We start from the raw sequence: 17187 nt of genomic DNA, 5'->3' as shown, positions 1-17187 counted from the left end.
GTTATAGAAGTTAAGAAAAGATAAATTCCTCTCTTAAGATCAATTTTCTGTCTCATTCACGTCATTCCTCAGTGACGAAACGAGAGTGGAAAACTCGCGAGGAGTGACGATTCCCCCCTGTTTGTTTAATCGCGATCGTAACGTAGGTGTACAACAATAAATTCACGTTACATCAGGTATTACATTGGCAATTTTCCAGGATTTTGTACAATGGTCTACGTTTAGATCCAGTGCCAAAGAATACTCGCACTATGTGCGCGGATCGTCAAATTACCTCGAGGTGAAGAAAGCGCGATTTGTGAAAATAAAACCGAATCGCAAAATATACTGGAACATTTGAATACCGAAATATACTGGAAAGATTCACGAAATCGATGTGAATCTTTCCATTATTCTCATTCATTGTCAAACGGTAAAATAACGTGTCGAGTTTTATCGATGTTGACCCCGTATAATCTTGAAGGTACACAGGATTGCAGAATCCGCGATGAAACATTCGGGCTGAGAATAACGCAAGCCAAATTCCGAGACGCAATAAACGTGAGATATGAGCGCGAACGATTGCAATTGTAACAAATCCGCAAAGTACGATTCACAGCGTTAAAATAAATCGCTCGTACATACGAAGCTATTAAATAATGTAACAATGTGTTTGTCACTCGCAAAAAAGATTTATTCGACCGACCGGTAGACGAGCGATAAATCGATCAAATATTTTTTTGCGACATTCCGAGAGTCCAGCATCATAAATCTTGCGGAACGGGGACAAAGACTTCGCGTCTGAGACAACAAACATTTCCACGACGAATGATTAGAGGAATGACGTATCTCTTCATGTCACTATGATTCTATTGTTTGCAGAAAGGGAGATGACATCGGAATTTAAAGGTATCTTCGAAATTTCAAGAGATAGTCAACGGTATCTTACATCTGAAGTTTAAGCTTTGCAAAATGCAAATTATCTTATCATATTCAATTGACATAATTAAAATCAAGAAAAAATATCATAGATATAATGAATTGTAAAAAAATGTTATATTGAATTTACTTAACAAAATAATACAACTAAAATCAATATAAATTCCATTTAAATTTTATCCTACTGATCGTCAAACAATTTATTATCTGATTATCTGCCTTGGACTCTTAATGATCTTAATAAATATCTCTTATTGCTTTATCATTACATAAATTAACGAAAATATGCACAATTATATTAAGGCGTGTTCCACTTGACGCTCGTAATGCTCTAAGAATCATTTCTTTTTTTTGTTCATAAAGTGTTAAACAAGGACAAATAATGCTCACGAGCGTTGTGAACTTTAAATGGAATGTATCTATATTAGCATGTTATCGGCCGCATATGTGTATACTTTCATAACAGTATTATTAATCTTTTGTACATCAGTCTATACAAAATGTTGCATAAAACGCGTCTTCCTCGTCGACTTATACAATAGACAGGTATTGATAAATATGTGGCAAACAGAATATGAAAATTTTAATAACAAAAAAATAAACAACTGCCACGCAGTTAATCCTCGCTGGGTCAGTGAACCTTCGGTTTCGCCGATTTCGCCTTCTTCAGCTTCTTCAATCCGCTTACATTCGTCTTCAAGAGATTCCAATACGCCTGTTGGAATTTGTTCACATCCTTGGAATGAATCTGAAAGATGAAAAACGTCTCAGAGAGTTGTAAGCAACGTTAGTACCATCCGTAGATGATACATACAATAGTGGTGATTTTTTTATTACGAAGCGATGCTCGAACTAAGCAAAGATATTCTGTAGGAGTTGGTAAAGGAGGTCTACCTTTCCTAGGCACCGGTTTATTGTGTCCATTAACTGAAACAAAAAGCTTCTTAACAAAAATACAAAAAAGAAAAAGAAATGAGTCATAAGAGTTTATATCATGAGTATTTCTATTTTTAAATTATAAAAAACAAATTTATATTTTTAAATTCTCCTTTTCTTACATAATTCACAAGGACTGCTAGTGCTAGTTTCCAAGTGGTTTAATTAATCCTCTGCAATCATATTTTTATACCCTCTGGATGAATTTAAAGGACATGTTTCATAAAGTATCATATGATGCTTCTGATGTATCACTTTATCCTTGTTATTTAAATATTAAACAAGGATAAAACAATACATTATGCACGTCATGTGCTTTACAGAACCAGGGAAAAGTCTCTGTAAGTCTGTAAATGCTTTGAAGTATTTGATTGATCAGAAGAAAGAATCGATCAATCAGAAGACATCTAGTAGAATATTTATTTTTATAACACTGTTGGCAGTTTTTCATTCCTTTAGATTTTGAAAGTAAAATCAAATCAGCGCAAAAAAACTTATAATAGTTGCAAAATAAACATTTCTGCTGAATATAATCAATGCTTTAAAACATTTGTATCATCACGTTGATACTACTCTTTTTTATCCAGCAAGTTTTTTTTATTATTCTGGATTAAAAAATATAGAAAAATTCAGGACTACTTTTCAACATCTCTATTACATTATCAAATAGTTTTTTAACTCAAATGTTAAACCTTTAAATTAAAATTTGGACAAAAATGAGAAAGAAATTCGAGAGTATAATTTCGTTTATATTAAAAAAACCCAGATTGTAGATGGAAGGTTAATAATCTTTAGAGAATTGTCGTTTTTGCTTTAGTAACAGTAAGTCTTTAGCAACATATATTTTGAATGAAAAAGACAACAAAAGATACTCACATCTTTTAATAGTGAGTGACACCGCGCCTGAAAGCCGCGACTTGTCAAAGAGTTTGGTTAACTCCGCTAAGAACTGCAACGAAAATTCGTCGATTAGTCATTCATGCGTGAGAGAACAATTTCCACGTTAAATTACCGCGTCATTCTCCAACAGGACCATTCTGATGATAGTAGCATATGTCAAACGCCAAAGCACGTCGAATGTAATCGCTTACTGAAACTGTTGAGAGGTTAGACGAGGTTAGGAAGTGCAGCCACAAATTCTTGCTTATGTGATAGAATCATAGACTATGCGAAACTAGAAGGTCACCCACATATGTAATATTTATAATCAATTTTTTACAATTACAAATTAATTGTATTTTAAAGAAATCGAAAAATTGCTAACTTTCAGAAATTTTTAGAAGTCACTGAATTTCTAAAATCCAGTTTCACTAATGTAAGATTAACTGACAATGAGATTAACTTTAACCTCGATTTAATATATACTGTTTATTTTATTTCTTAGAATACCGAATTTTTTTCTTGTTAGAATTAGAAAAAAAAGTAAATGAAACTAAGATTAAAGAAAAACAGAATTTTTATTTTAAAAGTTAACAAATACATGATTTTGGAGATTGAATTATTTAAAAGTTATTACGCTCCAAATATAAGATTTTGAAAATTATAAAACTTTAAAATCCTATTAGAGCTCATTTAATTAAAAAAAATAGATTCTATTTATATATATATATATAAAATTTTAAAAGTTGCTAAATTCTAAAATCCTATGGCTGTATTCAGCAGAACATTTATTTTGCAACTGGAAGTTGGAAGTTTTCTTCGCACTAATTGGATTATACTTTTGGATCTAAAAGAATAGTCCTATCTTAAGAGACAGTTGCAAAAACTGTTGTGCTCTGCTGAACGCAGCCTTTCTAATCGGATCGCGTTTATAATTTTCTATTTTGATTTTGTCGATAACTCTATGCTAAAATCTCCCCGGCAAAGTCGCCTTCCTTTCTGATCTATTCTTAGTATTTAATGGCCAATGTGGCTGCCACCTCATCGTGAATGTCGTGATGCTGTGGATGTTATGTGAGCGTAGAACTTTTTCTTGGTGACACGGAACAACATCTCTTTTCAAGGTGATTGTTGAGCCTAATGACTAAAATGGTTCAGGCTCACGTGAAGACTTTCCTGACGATTTTATTAGTCGTCCAGGTTCATGGCATCATGTTCTTCCTGGAGCCCAACAGTCACAAGTGTCTAAAAGAGGAGGTCCACGCAAATGTACTCGTCACGGGCGAGTACGAGGTATCCGAGGCGATGGGTCAGAAGGCGAATTATGTGGTAAGTAGATTAACAATTTTTCATTCATCCTTTGCCGAAATATTCCTACAAGAGCGTTAAATGTTACTTAATGTTTTGCAGTTTGATAACAGCTGTGCGATTTGATAACAGTTATGATAACAGAATTTACTGTTTGCTTTTCTCCTAAAATCGTATTGAATATTAGATAGATGTTCTTCTTATCTATTTTCATCAATGAAGATTAACTTTGATCTTGAATCAATTTATTTTTCATCTTTTTCTATCTCTAATTTTGGGTGTACAATGAATCGATAGTCGGTAGTCTTAGAAGTTGGCTTCTGGCCAACTCTTATATTAATTTACTGATTTTGACCAATTTCTGACTCGCCGATTATCCTTCAGATTTACTTTTGATTCATCAATTATCCTTCAGACTCGCTTCCGGCTCACCGACTATAGACTATCAATTCATTGTAGACCTGGCTTAAGAACTAGAAGAAGATAAAGAATCAATTGAAGTGAGGGTCAATCAACATTAGCTAAATTTCTTATTCTTCTCACAGTTCTTCTTTTTTCTTTTTCTCTCCAACGTGAAAGGAAAAAGAGGAGGGATGAACCTTGCAAGAAGTTCAGCTAAAAAGAACAGATCTATTAATAAATGTTATATCAATGACTTTGCTTCTTACAGATTCAGGACTCCAAAGGACATATATTGTCTCAAAAGGAGGATATTCCCCATGGGAAGCTGTTGAAGTTCTCTTTTGTAACAGAAACCTATGACACTTTTGAGATATGCTTCATTTCGCGCGTTCCAAATCGTGTGTATACTCCATTTTTAACTTTATAATTTTTGTTGTTTTCATGACATATAATTTAGTTAAATTATTACAAGAAAGACATATATATTTAAAGAATTACTTAAAGGAAGAATTATTATATAAAAATATAAGAAATTGTTTTAGCTAAATTTGATATGAAAATTATTTCAGATCAACGTGGTATCAGGCAAGAAGTTACGCTGATTACAAAACGCGGCATTGAAGCAAAGAGTTACGAAGGCGTAAGTTCGCATCATTACGTTATATTTATTCCTTTACAAAAAAAGAATTATTTAATTATCATATAATATATCATACCATAACGCGGAGATCGAGAGAAACCATCTGACATTACGTTGTTTACTTTCTTTTTATATGTGGCTTGTTTCCGCGGCGCAGTTGGTAAAGTAGAGTTTTTTCGATATTGTGTTCTCGTTGGCATGTGTTTTATCACGAATCACATACTTGTGCATTGGCAGCCTTAGAATTGAGCTATTAGAGCGCAACGCAGTTATATTAATTTGTGCATGCTTTTATTCGCGGATGTTCCGTTAACGGAGAGAACTGTTGAAATTTATTTCATTCATGTGAACGCAAATTAATTATATTTGTTTGTAAAATCGACTATATATTTTTTCCACTTGAATTTATATTGCGATAAAAATTATTTATTTGGACATTTTTTTCAATATAAAGCATTTTTGTATCGTTAGATTTCTTAAAAATATGTTAATGGTACATCCACATAACAGCAGCATAATAATTGACACATTTTAATACCGAATGTTTCAATTCTATATAGTTTCAGTTCTTCAGTAATATTCAATATAAAACATGGAATATTAATTAGTCATGTAATATTCTTAAATACTTTTTCCTGCTATAGCTGAGATTTCTTTATTTTTCTAAAAAGTTTTTGAGAAAATGTAAGTCGAAATATTCGGTATTACTTAAATATTTTTGAGCGAAAATTGTGTGATTTTTTTACTTATGTTTGAAATAAGATTTTTAAAAATAAAGGAATTTATATACAAAGTATTTAATATGATTAGTTGATTTTATCACTTAAAAATTAGAATTACTGCAATCAGATATTGTACATCACATTATCTAATATCTTTTTTCGCTCTGTGTAAAACACATACACGCAAAGAAATTATCCGTTATTTGGCTTTCATTCTATAGTAGTTGCGTTTTTTGTAATTCATTTGTATCGATTGTAATACGCAATACTAATGAATCGCTGAGGTTTTCGTCAAGAATGTTGTCGCTTTCCGGTAAAAGTTATTACCTTCTTCGTTGACAGATCGGTGAAGCAGCCAAGTTGAAACCAGTAGAAGTGGAATTGAAACGATTGGAAGACTTGTCCGAGGCGATAGTGCAAGACTTCGCCAGAATGCGTAAGAACGAAGAAGAAATGAGAGATACAAATGGTAAAAAAAATTACTTTTTGTTAGTAAATAGTGAAAGAAAATAACTTTGTTAAAAAAGAAAGTGATCATTTTGAATTATATGATCAAATTACAAATCTAAATTATAAATGCGATTAATAATGAAATGTCATAATTAAATGGATAATTAAGTAGTTGTAAACAGTTTAATACTCAATGATCCGATTACCTTTTTTTGTTTCAGAGGCCACAAACACTCGAGTATTATACTTCAGTTTATTTTCGATATTTATCCTCTTCGGTTTGTCCACTTGGCAACTCTTCTACTTCCGGCGCTTCTTTAGGATGAAGAAACTCATTGAATAAATACGTTTGTGACAAATAATATAAATGTAAAAAATATACTTATTTTTGTTTGAATTTTTTATCTTTGTTATTCGTAATTTCGTACTGGAATTTGAGTGGAACACTTTTTACATTCGTCACATTTGAAAAGTACTATTGAAATAAATATGCAAACACGCGTTCAATCATTATCTCATTCAAATCAATGTAATATATGATAAGATATGTACTTCATCTCGTACACATCGCGCATACATTATGTTATGGAGAACACAATATTTAAACAATTGTAAGAGATAGAAACTTTCTTAAATAAAAGTATACCTCATGGTGACATAATGAATCTTCAAAATCTCATTACCTAAAAAAAAGATATAAAATATTATATATGAAATCATTTTTGTCTTAAGATTAAAATATCTAGTATACATACTTTATAGATGTATTTATAAAGATTGATATTTCTCGTGATACAGCTTAATACAATATTAATGATTATAAAATATAATGCGTTATTGTTGTTTTAACATTTTATTTATAAAATAGAACAACTTTGTTGTGGGAACATACAATAAATGGCCTAAGAAAATATAATGAAGAAACATCACATTGGAAGACGATTATTTGTCTGATTTGAAGGCGGCAGCCTTCAGGATTGTGTCTTTGTGGTTTAAATAGTTATTTGTTTGTACGGTCTTAAAAAGCATATTTAACAGTGCATAATGTAAATACTTTACGCTTTCACTTTTAGAACCTGAAATCAAATTAATAGTACACGCGAGATGAACACAGAAATTTTAGAGCGTGAGTTTACGTTTTCTTAATGCTATGGTAACTCCATTTTTAAAACCTCTAATACAATATTTATGTATGAATATAATATCTATAAATGGACGCTATGGCTAACTGAAGTTTTTATAAATAACTGTACACATCCTAATAAAATGTTCATCTTTTGAAAAAATATACATATTATATATATTATTCGAAATAGGAAAATAATATAAATATGAATATGAATTAAATAACTTTTTATCACAAGGCGAACAATCAAGCAATTAAAAATAGAGTTTTACGTGAATGACAATGGTTCAAACACATAGGCACATTGTAGATATATAATATACAAGGAAACAGCAAGCTTGCGGTAATAAAATCACATGTCGCTATATTACGATCGCTTCTATAATTATTAATGCAATGATTATATTAAAGGCGCGTGTGTTTTTAACATTACGCACTGTAAGCTTAATTCTTCTTTTCGCATGTAATATAAGAATATCACTTGTAATGCGTGAGTAAAAACAAAAACGCACCTTAATCAAATATTAATCGATAATTATTAATAACGCAATAATAGAGATAGAATTTGTGTTCATCATTGAAACAGTTGTTTCTATTTATTACGTATTAATATAACATTCATTTATTACCGCAATATAAAGCTATAACTTGAACAATCACTGTCATTACACTTATCACTTTTAATTACTACATCTCTTGTCTATCGCGGTAGTATCTACCCGATAAACATTTTGTAAGAATTCATGACTACGTATTTACGTATATTAAATAGCCATTATCCAACAATGAATTTGCTTCAACATATTTTAATATATTCAGACTAAGAAATTTATGTACGTACATATATTTCTTAATTATCATTCGTTAAAGGCATATTATAAAATATAGGAATTTAATCTTTTAGTGCCACTCCCAGTGTAACACATCCAATGCTTTTTTTTTACTTTGCTGTGCTATACCTTTGTTATTAATAAAGATACATTCATTTGCTTGTCGATCCTTAATGTTCAGCATTTAAATTGAAAAAAATTTATTATATATTCATTTTTACACGATATTTTCCAATACACGGTATCAATACAATGCGTGACAAAACATATAGAGTAGCACCGAAGGTTTAAGAGAATGGAAAATGATAAAAGTTCGTAGATTATTGTCAATAGTTGTCACAGATAATAAACTTATTAGTTTCGTAATATTTTTATCTATTTTTGTAATTACACTGTTCATAAACAAAAAATTATTTTTTTCTCCGAAGTACACATTTCTCCATCATCGTTCAGTGCAAAAAATCTTTGGAAAATATATTATCGGAGAGAATATATATTAGCTGTTAAACAGTGTTATTATTTAGTGATAATTTATCCTCGATTCGCTGGTTTTCAAAGTTAATTCATTACTGCACAATATCGTTTAAATACTACCGCTTACCTGAGATTAAATTCAACTAACAATAGGATCGAGAATTTTCTGACGATTTTTACTTTTCTTCGTCGTTTGTACATATATTTGTTAAACCACTTTGTTTCTAAATCTAATAGCAATAACGACAAAAATATATCTCTACACATATTGTGTATATATATGTATATGTATATATATATAGCTTTCTTGTCATTTCTTAAAGCCAATTGTATCATCTTTTTACTACGAGTTTTTTCTAAAAATTCAGCCATAAAAATATTGGTCTATTTCTTTACATCTTTCTACAAACTCTCAACATTAGGCATTTTGGCACTTAAGCGCACTAAGTGTTAAACCTGTCTCTATTACAGTAAAAATTTGGAAGTTCTACGAGGTAAACGCCTATTATACTATCTGATTATTCCTTTAGAATCTCTATTAATTCATTTAATTTCGAAAAAGGTATACTTTTTTTGGATGAATACACACGTGGCTCAGAGAAATGGTACTTCTCTCTCTCTCTCTCTCTCTCTCTCTCTGGCACACAGTATATATTCAGGGATAAGTTAGGACCCAATTGAACTAGGATAATAGGTTTATGGGAAGTATTGTCGAGACAAAAACTACTCCTTCGAACCACAGAGGCTTCGAAGACTGTGGCTCATTACTGGCTAGGTGATTGTTCAAACTGTCAAGCCTTCGCTTTCTGACGTCTCAGATCGTTCGGTATCAAAATCGTAAGCAAAACGCCAACTGTAAGAATGCTGCACAGCGCGACGTTCGCCCAAAAATCCTCCCAAATATTAAGCATATAGCGATAAAGCGGAGTGAAGGCGATGCCGAACAGTTGCACAACCGCGTTCAGTAGACCTGTAGACGTTCCTTCGGGTTCCGGGAACGTGAGCTCTGCAGCGAGTTCGAAGCCGACCGGCAGATATCCGGTCATGAAAAAGCTATAAAAATATTTATAAAATATAATATAAATGATACATATAAATAATATAAAATTTCGAAATAGTCTGAAGCCAAAACCGCTCAATTATTTGACACAGAGAGATCAATTTCAGAGATTTTGTGAATTTTTAAAGAAGAAATGAAACAAATTTTTTACGAGATTTTCAATGAAATTCAGCCAAAGAACAAAGCGTTTAATAGAAAATCAAATTAGAATTTAACATGACATGCAAATCAATAAATTAAAATATTTTTATAAAATATTTCGCATTTTATAAATAATCATATGATGAAAATAGTCGCTGGACTTTACCCTAGAATGCCAGCCGTGATGTAGACAACGTATATCTTCACGTTCAGTGTGAAAGTAAAGATTATCATACCCACTAAAGAACAAACATACACTCCTACCGTCGTCAACCTGTAAATTAGTAGTGCCTATATTTTGCAATCGTACATATTTACTGTCATCAAATAAATTGAGATAAACTTGCTCTAATATAATTTGATAAGATATCTAGTAAACGAAATATTTTTCTCTTAGCTTTACGTAACATTTATAATAATTATTATAAATCAATTCGATTTGCTGATAGAAAAAGTTAATTGAATTACTTCTGCCAACATTGGAGTAAAATTCCATGATTCGAGTATTATTCCGTAAAATAATGTCCAATTGCTCACCAGAATTTATGTGTTTTGTCTAATAGAATACCGCAAACAATAGAACCAACCATTCCGGCGCAAACTATTGTTAAGCCGATTCGACCTGCGTCCTCTTCACTGTCCTGAAAAGGAGATAACCACTACCTATTAGTATTTCTCATTAAGCAGAGATATAATCAAGAAACTTATTTGAAAATAGCATTTCGTAATCTTGTTTAAAGCCCGTAATCTCCAAAGAAAAAATTCAAACTTTTGTAAGAAGACATATATATACATTGATAATTATGATAACATAAAATTCATAATTGCAGAAAAATGCGTCGAGATTCGAATCGAGAAAAGAGTAAAGTATTTATATAATAGTTATCGAATAAAATACTTACTGAATATTCTTTGGTGACGAGTCGATTTAGGAGGGTGCTTATAGCATAAAAGATACCAACGTTAATACCGTAACTGATTAAAAGCAATAGATAACCACGATTCGACCACAATCTTGTGAGAGAATTAAGAAATTTCTTTACGTCCTTGTTGCTTTCGGATTTTTCTCTTTGCACAACTTGAGCGGAGCTAGGTGGTAAGGGCGGTGCCGACTTGAAGACTATAAATTATGAATTTCTATTAAGAGTGGAAAAAATGGAAGAATATACACCGCTTGGCGACAAAATCCCGGGATTAAATAAATCTCGACTAGCAAAGTCAATTCCTGTTTGTATAAAATGTAATATAAATATATTTTCTTTGATACTACTAACAGTAATCAAACTATTATTATTATTATTATTATTACTAATAATAATATATAAAATAATGATAGTAAGTAGCATGATTATATAAAATACGTGAAGTAATCTTTTTTTATATAAAATTTCGCAAAGGTTATTTTTATTTAATAATTTTTATTCGATAATTTTTCTTTACTTTTAGTCTTCAATTTCACAATTTTTTTAATGAAAAATATTTGAAGTCAAATGTCAATTATCTTGATTTGTACATCATATATTATATTCTTTAAACTTCGGGATTTTATTGCCAAATTGCATAACCGATGGGTGAAAATTATATACACATACAAATTAATATGAGAATTAGCACGACTGACGTGATAGCTGCAACGATATAGAACATACGTTGAAGCCCCCTTTCAATTTCACAGGAGTCCTTGTTTGGCACTAACATCGGTGGAAATAAGAAACCGATAGCTATACCCAGCTGCAACAGAAATTCGAGTGACGAACGTCCTAAGAAATTGTCATTGAGCCCTAGGAAAAGGATAAAAAGAAATGTTTGCCGTGTAAATTCGTAGATCTTACTCCAATAACGCATTTACTTATGGGCTTTTAGAGCGACTAGAGAGATGTTGAATCACCAGGGGTGTCACAGTTTTAAAAAAATGAATAAGTTATACTGTTAAATTCAAATATATCAAATTATATCCAAATTTTAATTTTTGTAATTGTTTTTACAAGTCGCCATTGTTTCTACTCAATTTTTCGTTAATTAAAACAATGTTACACAACTAAAATAAAACAGTTAAATAATTTAACTAAAAAAATATAAATTTGACTCACAAATTTAGTTTATTATTTATCATTGACATATTTATCATTGAGGTATTATTAACAGTGTCGTCGGTATTTGTAAATTTAGTCAAATGTATAAAAAGAGTTGTATTCATTGAGAGAAGGTGGGGCGTTACATAGGAGCACTCGAAGATCACAAGCTCCTGAGCATAAATTTTATAAACGCAGTCCTGTCTTATTTACGCAATTACGGTATACATGACAATATCTGCCTTGAAAACAGAACTTGTATGCTTGTCGAAGAAGTTAAATAAATCGCGTTCGTATGTATCTTTACAAATCGTTACCGAAGTGAAATATTTTCCTTGCCAGCTGTTAAAACATGCAATTTCCGTATATGAGTCAACGCACTTCAAAAGGCCAATATTATTTATTTATAAAAGAAAACGCACGTTTGCTATATTCATCTTTCCAATAATTGCAAAACACATCTTAAAAGTATATTAAAAGTTAATCTTCCGGAATTTACAGTGGGTCTATTAGACCTACAATTATATATTCTTTATGTTCCATGCTCTGCAAATCTGAAATAGTTGTTAAAGTAAACTTAGGCTTCAATTTGGACGCTATAAACTTTATTCCATATTCCTTTTGCATGTAATAAGCAATAAAAACAGAATGAAGCTTATAGCGCGTGAGTGTTCATACCGAACACAGCCTTAGTGTTTGTATACTTATAGAAAAGATTTCCGGATCCAATGCTATTATTCTTCGATCTATCATAAAATAGGATCGATGTAGAGATAACCATATTTATTGTGTTAACAGAGGAATATTTTATTCTCTTAAATAAAAAATTCTTAAAATAAATAATCTTGAATATCCAGTTTTGTGCCAAATCCTATACAGCACCAATAGTATTAAGTATGTTATAGCATCGAATAAAGGTTTATTCTAAACATAAGAATATATAGACTTAAATTTAGATGTGTTATTTTTGTTTCAAGATAATAGGTCAATCTTATTTAATTCGAGAAAAGGGAATAGGAATTGTATCGATCTAGTCTTAATATCGTTTTATTTTAATACTGCATAAAGTTGCAACAAGATTAAGTACGTCAAGAATATTTTGTATCTCAGAAGAGAGGATATATTCTTTTTTATACAACTATCCATTTTGATTACTTGAAATTGATTAATTAGTGTTTTTTAGTCAATATAAATAAATCAAATAAGATAAAAAATCCTATTTTCGGTCGAAGTAACTTTGGTGATTAACAATACTCACACATACATACATAAGCAAATTTGTAAATATATTTTTTAGTACTATAAATTGCGCGCTGATTTTGTTGGACTTGAAACGCAATCATAACATGAAGCTGGAAATAACATCATAAATTACATTGATCGTCAATTGTAATAATGATGTTTATACAAGGCAATGTAATTTGTGATGTTATTTCCAGGTTCAATTTGCGATTACGTTTCAAATTTGACAAACCGAATCGGCGCATAATGTGTAGAACTAAAATATGTATTTGTCAATTTGCTTAATAATAAATATTATTAAGCACCAAGATCCGTTTCGACTAAAAATAAGATTCTTTTCTTTTATTGATTTATTCTTATTGGTTTATTGATTTATTTTTATCGATTTATTCTTATCGTCTAATTTCCACTTATAATAAAATAAATAAGTTTCACAGATCTAGCATCAATAATTGTATTACAAATTTTGAAGTCTATAGCTCCGGAAGGTTAAAGGTAAAAGAGACAGAAGAGACCAGGTCAGGCCATCTTTTCTCTTTTCTGAAAATTCTGGATTCTGGAGTCAGCCAGGAGTTTTCTCAATTACAGACCTGCGATTATAACACGCAGTTGCGGTTGTAAAATGCATCAGATTGAGCTTCCGTTTCATCATATTACGGAATCAGTACAATTAAAGCGCGATAGATTTTCCGATAAAGTGCGACCACGATGGCTGATAAAATGATAGCGGTCTACAGTACCTTGGAGTAATTGAATCCCTCGCGACATAGAGTGAGCCCCTCCCCCCTGACACCCCTTCCTGCCATCAGTCCGCTCCTCTCTATGCACGACATAGTCGTTCGTCTGTCGAGGTAGCGAAATTAAACGTGGGTGCCCACTTTGACTCGGTTTCCCACCTAATCACGTCGCAATTTAAATCTCTCGAGGCACCCTCCTCGTCGATCAGTGAGTACTCCAGACTGTCACTTCCGTTGTTCCGTATGCGAGATCTATTCTCATTGTCCGCACGCACATGACACGTGTCCGCGGTGACAATGTCGAGTGCTTCCTCTTACATTTTTTAAATAACAAGTACCATCACACATCGACGTTTGACGTCACGAAAAATTGGGCTTTACATAATAATAGTGGGTATTCAACTCAAGAAACAAGTTTGTATAAATAAGATCTTCTTTCTGAGGATCAAAAAATTTTCAAGACAATGACATATTTCCATTGGAATTATACAGAATTAGATTAAGGGGATGGAATCTTCTGCTTTACTGATAAAAATACTATTTTATTACGAGATATACTTTGTAGAGATATACTGATTTCACAGAATTAAAATTTCTTTTCCTTGAAATACACATGATGTACATTTGATTCTGGTCTATTTTGTGCGAAAACAGGAAAAATAAAGAAATTGCAATTAAACGGTTTTAATAATATAATAATACTTAATAATTTTCAAATTTTTATCACATACATAGTAGTGATCTATCTAGCTAGATTATCGTGAGACCGTGTGCTTTACTGAGTCTCGTGAACTCACTTTAAAAGTGAGATTATGAATCTGTATTGTCATGTAATAACCTTTTACCAAAGTAAGCAAGTAACGACATCATTAATCTGAGTATGAAGTACTCAACTCACTTCAAACTCAGTTTCACTTTTGTGTAAATGGAAAGCAACTATTGTTTGACTCTCTCGCGACACATGATCGGGACGAATAACAAATGAGTACAGCTCAACGTTAGCATAGCTGAGTTATCACCCCAGAGATCTTAGGTTCGAATTCCGGTGACATCCGGCCAGCATATGCGTTTTCGGGAATATTATATTATCCAATGCGTTATTATAATTATATTAAGAAAAAATATATGTAACTTTACAGCAACTTTACGCTTATATTAAAATTATCCAATGGCGTAATAGATGAATCGATTGTGATTCAAAATATTGCAGCCGTATTTAGTAAATCAGAAAGACGAAATATCATGATACAAATACGATGTAAGTATGAAAAACACAGAATCAAATTTTTGTTTCTTATATTTACATCATATTTGCGTCATGGTATTTCGTTTTCTGATTACTAAGTACGACTGTACTATTTCAAATCACCATCGGCTCATCTATCACGCTTTTGACAATTTACTGAATACAACGTAAAATTGCTGTAAAGTTTATGTACATATTTGGATGTGTACATGTGGGCGTACAATTGATGTAGCATAATGTGTCGATGTCTCATAAATCATATGTTTGTATTATAAATAGTACGTGTGTAAGTCGCATTTACTTAATCAATAAAATAGAAATCCCGTCGAAGTTTAGTCACCACGCCAGCATTATAAGTTTAGTTATAATAACATCAATTAAATAAACATTTCGATGGAAAAATAAGTTTTTCCATCGAGAATAAATTTTTAACACTATGACCTTTCCATCAAAATTATATAAAATTAAACCATCAGATTGAATTATGCGTTCAATGGAAATGGAAATTGTTGCACGCAGATATGTAATAAATTTGGATATTATAACAAGAGATAGGATTATTATATTATAATCTTATTTTATATAATTATGAATTATTAGTATTTCATATTCGCGCAATCGAGGAAAGAGATACAAAATAATTAATATCGTGGGTGTCAAAAAAGTCAAATTTGTTTGACTTGTTATCGGATTACGATATTACGTTATCTTGCGCTTTGATTCGAATAATTAGAGCAATTTTATTACGTGGATTAAATAATTCACGTGCGTCATGAAGTTTAGCACGTTGCGGACGGTTGATGTGTTACTCCTTGTTTCTTTCACATATCCTCATGAAAATATTTGCACGAAGATAACAGACAGTAAATTCAAAACATACACTGAGAGAAAAAATGATGGCAATTATTACAATTTATAGTCCTTTTCGGTGCCAACTATATATATTTTTTGGTAGAACTATTCAATTAAAATTATTCAATTAAAATAAATAATCCTATTTTTTAGACAATTATTATTATTTTCAAACAAAGCGGATCTTAATGCTTAATAATATTCCTATGCAAATTTTTATAAATACAGTTTTCAGTTTTCATAAATTGCACACCGGTTAGATTTATTGAATTTGAAAATTCGAAAATAGGATCATTTTTCTTAATTGATTTATTTTCATCGGTCTAATTCCTATTATAACATATTATTATTAGTTATTACCGATATTATAACAGAACCTATGATAGATTCTGATCACAAACGATTTTATCAAAACCTTACGAGAGAGAAATTATACTTCTTCTCTAACTATATACATACTATCTCACTTTAACTTAACTATCTCAATTTATAACTTTAATTAAGATTACAGAATGAGATAATATAAGTTAAAGTGAGATGCATAGTATACATAAAGAAAAAAGTACATGTATCTTTCTGTCTCATAGGATTTTGATAAAATCGTTCATACCTGAACTTTATTATTAGGGTCTTTATATTATAGCAGTAATAATTATAAAATTGGAGTTTCTAACTATAATTATTTTACCATGCAATTATATAGTCACAAGTATCAAATATTTTTCTCTCAGTGTATACCGATGCAAAATTAAATTCTTACACTACCCAAAAAATAGAAAATATAATTAATAATCAACATATAATATATAATTGTCATGTTTCACGTTACTTACATTTCTTTTTTGTTTCTTATATTTTCTTCTTTAAGAAAGAGAAAGAGAGAGAGAGAAAAAAGACAGATCCTTAAGTTTCTAAAAAAAAAATTTTTTAATAAAACAATTCGTTTGAACTTTTAATTACGATTTGATTTATTCGAAATGTCTGATAGATCTGACAAAAGAACTCAATTTGAAAGGGAAACATGAGATCGAAATTCTCAAGCTTTCTCTTAAAATATGAATATAAGTTCCTAAATACACCGTAATAGGATTTATGATACATAAAGATATTTAATTACCTGGTTGCCGAAGACACCAATGCCACAAGCTCGAC

General features: G+C 30.9%; 3 protein-coding genes across 4 annotated transcripts in view; 1 reads left to right on the top strand and 2 right to left on the bottom strand.

Annotated features, from left to right (window-relative positions):
• Positions 1–1104: 1104 nt before the first annotated feature.
• Positions 1105–3012, bottom strand: Srp14 (signal recognition particle 14). Its single transcript, XM_018458470.1, has 4 exons — positions 2867–3012; positions 2731–2803; positions 1733–1845; positions 1105–1666 (listed from the first exon to the last, which is right to left on the bottom strand). The coding sequence occupies exons 1-4, from the start codon at positions 2888–2890 to the stop codon at positions 1550–1552; spliced, it is 327 nt and encodes a 108-aa protein (XP_018313972.1). The 5' UTR covers positions 2891–3012; the 3' UTR covers positions 1105–1549.
• A 722-nt stretch (positions 3013–3734) lies between these two features.
• Positions 3735–6652, top strand: bai (transmembrane emp24 domain-containing protein bai). 2 transcript variants are annotated; one of them, XM_018458468.1, is made up of 6 exons: positions 3735–4062; positions 4712–4841; positions 5013–5083; positions 5241–5243; positions 6148–6274; positions 6477–6652. In XM_018458468.1, exons 1-6 carry the CDS (start codon positions 3874–3876, stop codon positions 6596–6598), a joined length of 642 nt encoding a protein of 213 aa, XP_018313970.1. In that variant the 5' UTR covers positions 3735–3873; the 3' UTR covers positions 6599–6652. The 2 variants fall into 2 exon arrangements, with proteins under 2 accessions (XP_018313970.1, XP_018313971.1); XM_018458469.1 differs by lacking the exon at positions 5241–5243 and having other exon boundaries at positions 3737–4062.
• Positions 6653–8332: 1680 nt separating this feature from the next.
• LOC108729319 (uncharacterized MFS-type transporter C09D4.1) overlaps positions 8333–17187 on the bottom strand; it is a 17361-nt gene continuing 8506 nt past the window's right edge. The window contains exons 4-9 of the mRNA XM_018458380.1: positions 17153–17179; positions 11479–11617; positions 10789–11006; positions 10424–10527; positions 10053–10160; positions 8333–9738 (exon numbers count right to left, since the gene is read on the bottom strand). Coding sequence (XP_018313882.1) covers positions 9477–9738; positions 10053–10160; positions 10424–10527; positions 10789–11006; positions 11479–11617; positions 17153–17179 — 858 coding nt within the window. The 3' untranslated portion in view covers positions 8333–9476. The remainder of the gene's footprint in view (positions 9739–10052; positions 10161–10423; positions 10528–10788; positions 11007–11478; positions 11618–17152; positions 17180–17187) is intronic.

Source organism: Mycetomoellerius zeteki, unplaced genomic scaffold (assembly GCF_001594055.1).
Source record: "Mycetomoellerius zeteki isolate Tzet28-1 unplaced genomic scaffold, Tzet1.0 scaffold73, whole genome shotgun sequence".
NCBI classification, from domain to species: Eukaryota; Metazoa; Arthropoda; class Insecta; order Hymenoptera; family Formicidae; genus Mycetomoellerius; species Mycetomoellerius zeteki.
Note: the sequence above shows the minus strand (reverse complement) of the source record. Positions and strands in the feature narration are given on the sequence as shown.

What these genes read in the sequence shown, in the direction of transcription:
- bai (XM_018458468.1), top strand. Translation starts at nt 3,874, where the DNA reads ATGACTAAAATGGTTCAGGCTCACGTGAAGACTTTCCTGACGATTTTA. An exon ending in GTCAGAAGGCGAATTATGTG is followed by an intron (nt 4,063 to 4,711) that starts GTAAGTAGATTA and finishes TGCTTCTTACAG; the next exon opens with ATTCAGGACTCCAAAGGACA. An exon ending in AGAAATGAGAGATACAAATG is followed by an intron (nt 6,275 to 6,476) that starts GTAAAAAAAATT and finishes TTTTTGTTTCAG; the next exon opens with AGGCCACAAACACTCGAGTA.
- Srp14 (XM_018458470.1), bottom strand. Translation starts at nt 2,890, where the DNA reads ATGGTCCTGTTGGAGAATGACGCG. An exon ending in GTCACTCACTATTAAAAGAT is followed by an intron (nt 1,846 to 2,730) that starts GTGAGTATCTTT and finishes TTTTTGTTTCAG; the next exon opens with TTAATGGACACAATAAACCG. An exon ending in ATAAAAAAATCACCACTATT is followed by an intron (nt 1,667 to 1,732) that starts GTATGTATCATC and finishes TTCATCTTTCAG; the next exon opens with ATTCATTCCAAGGATGTGAA.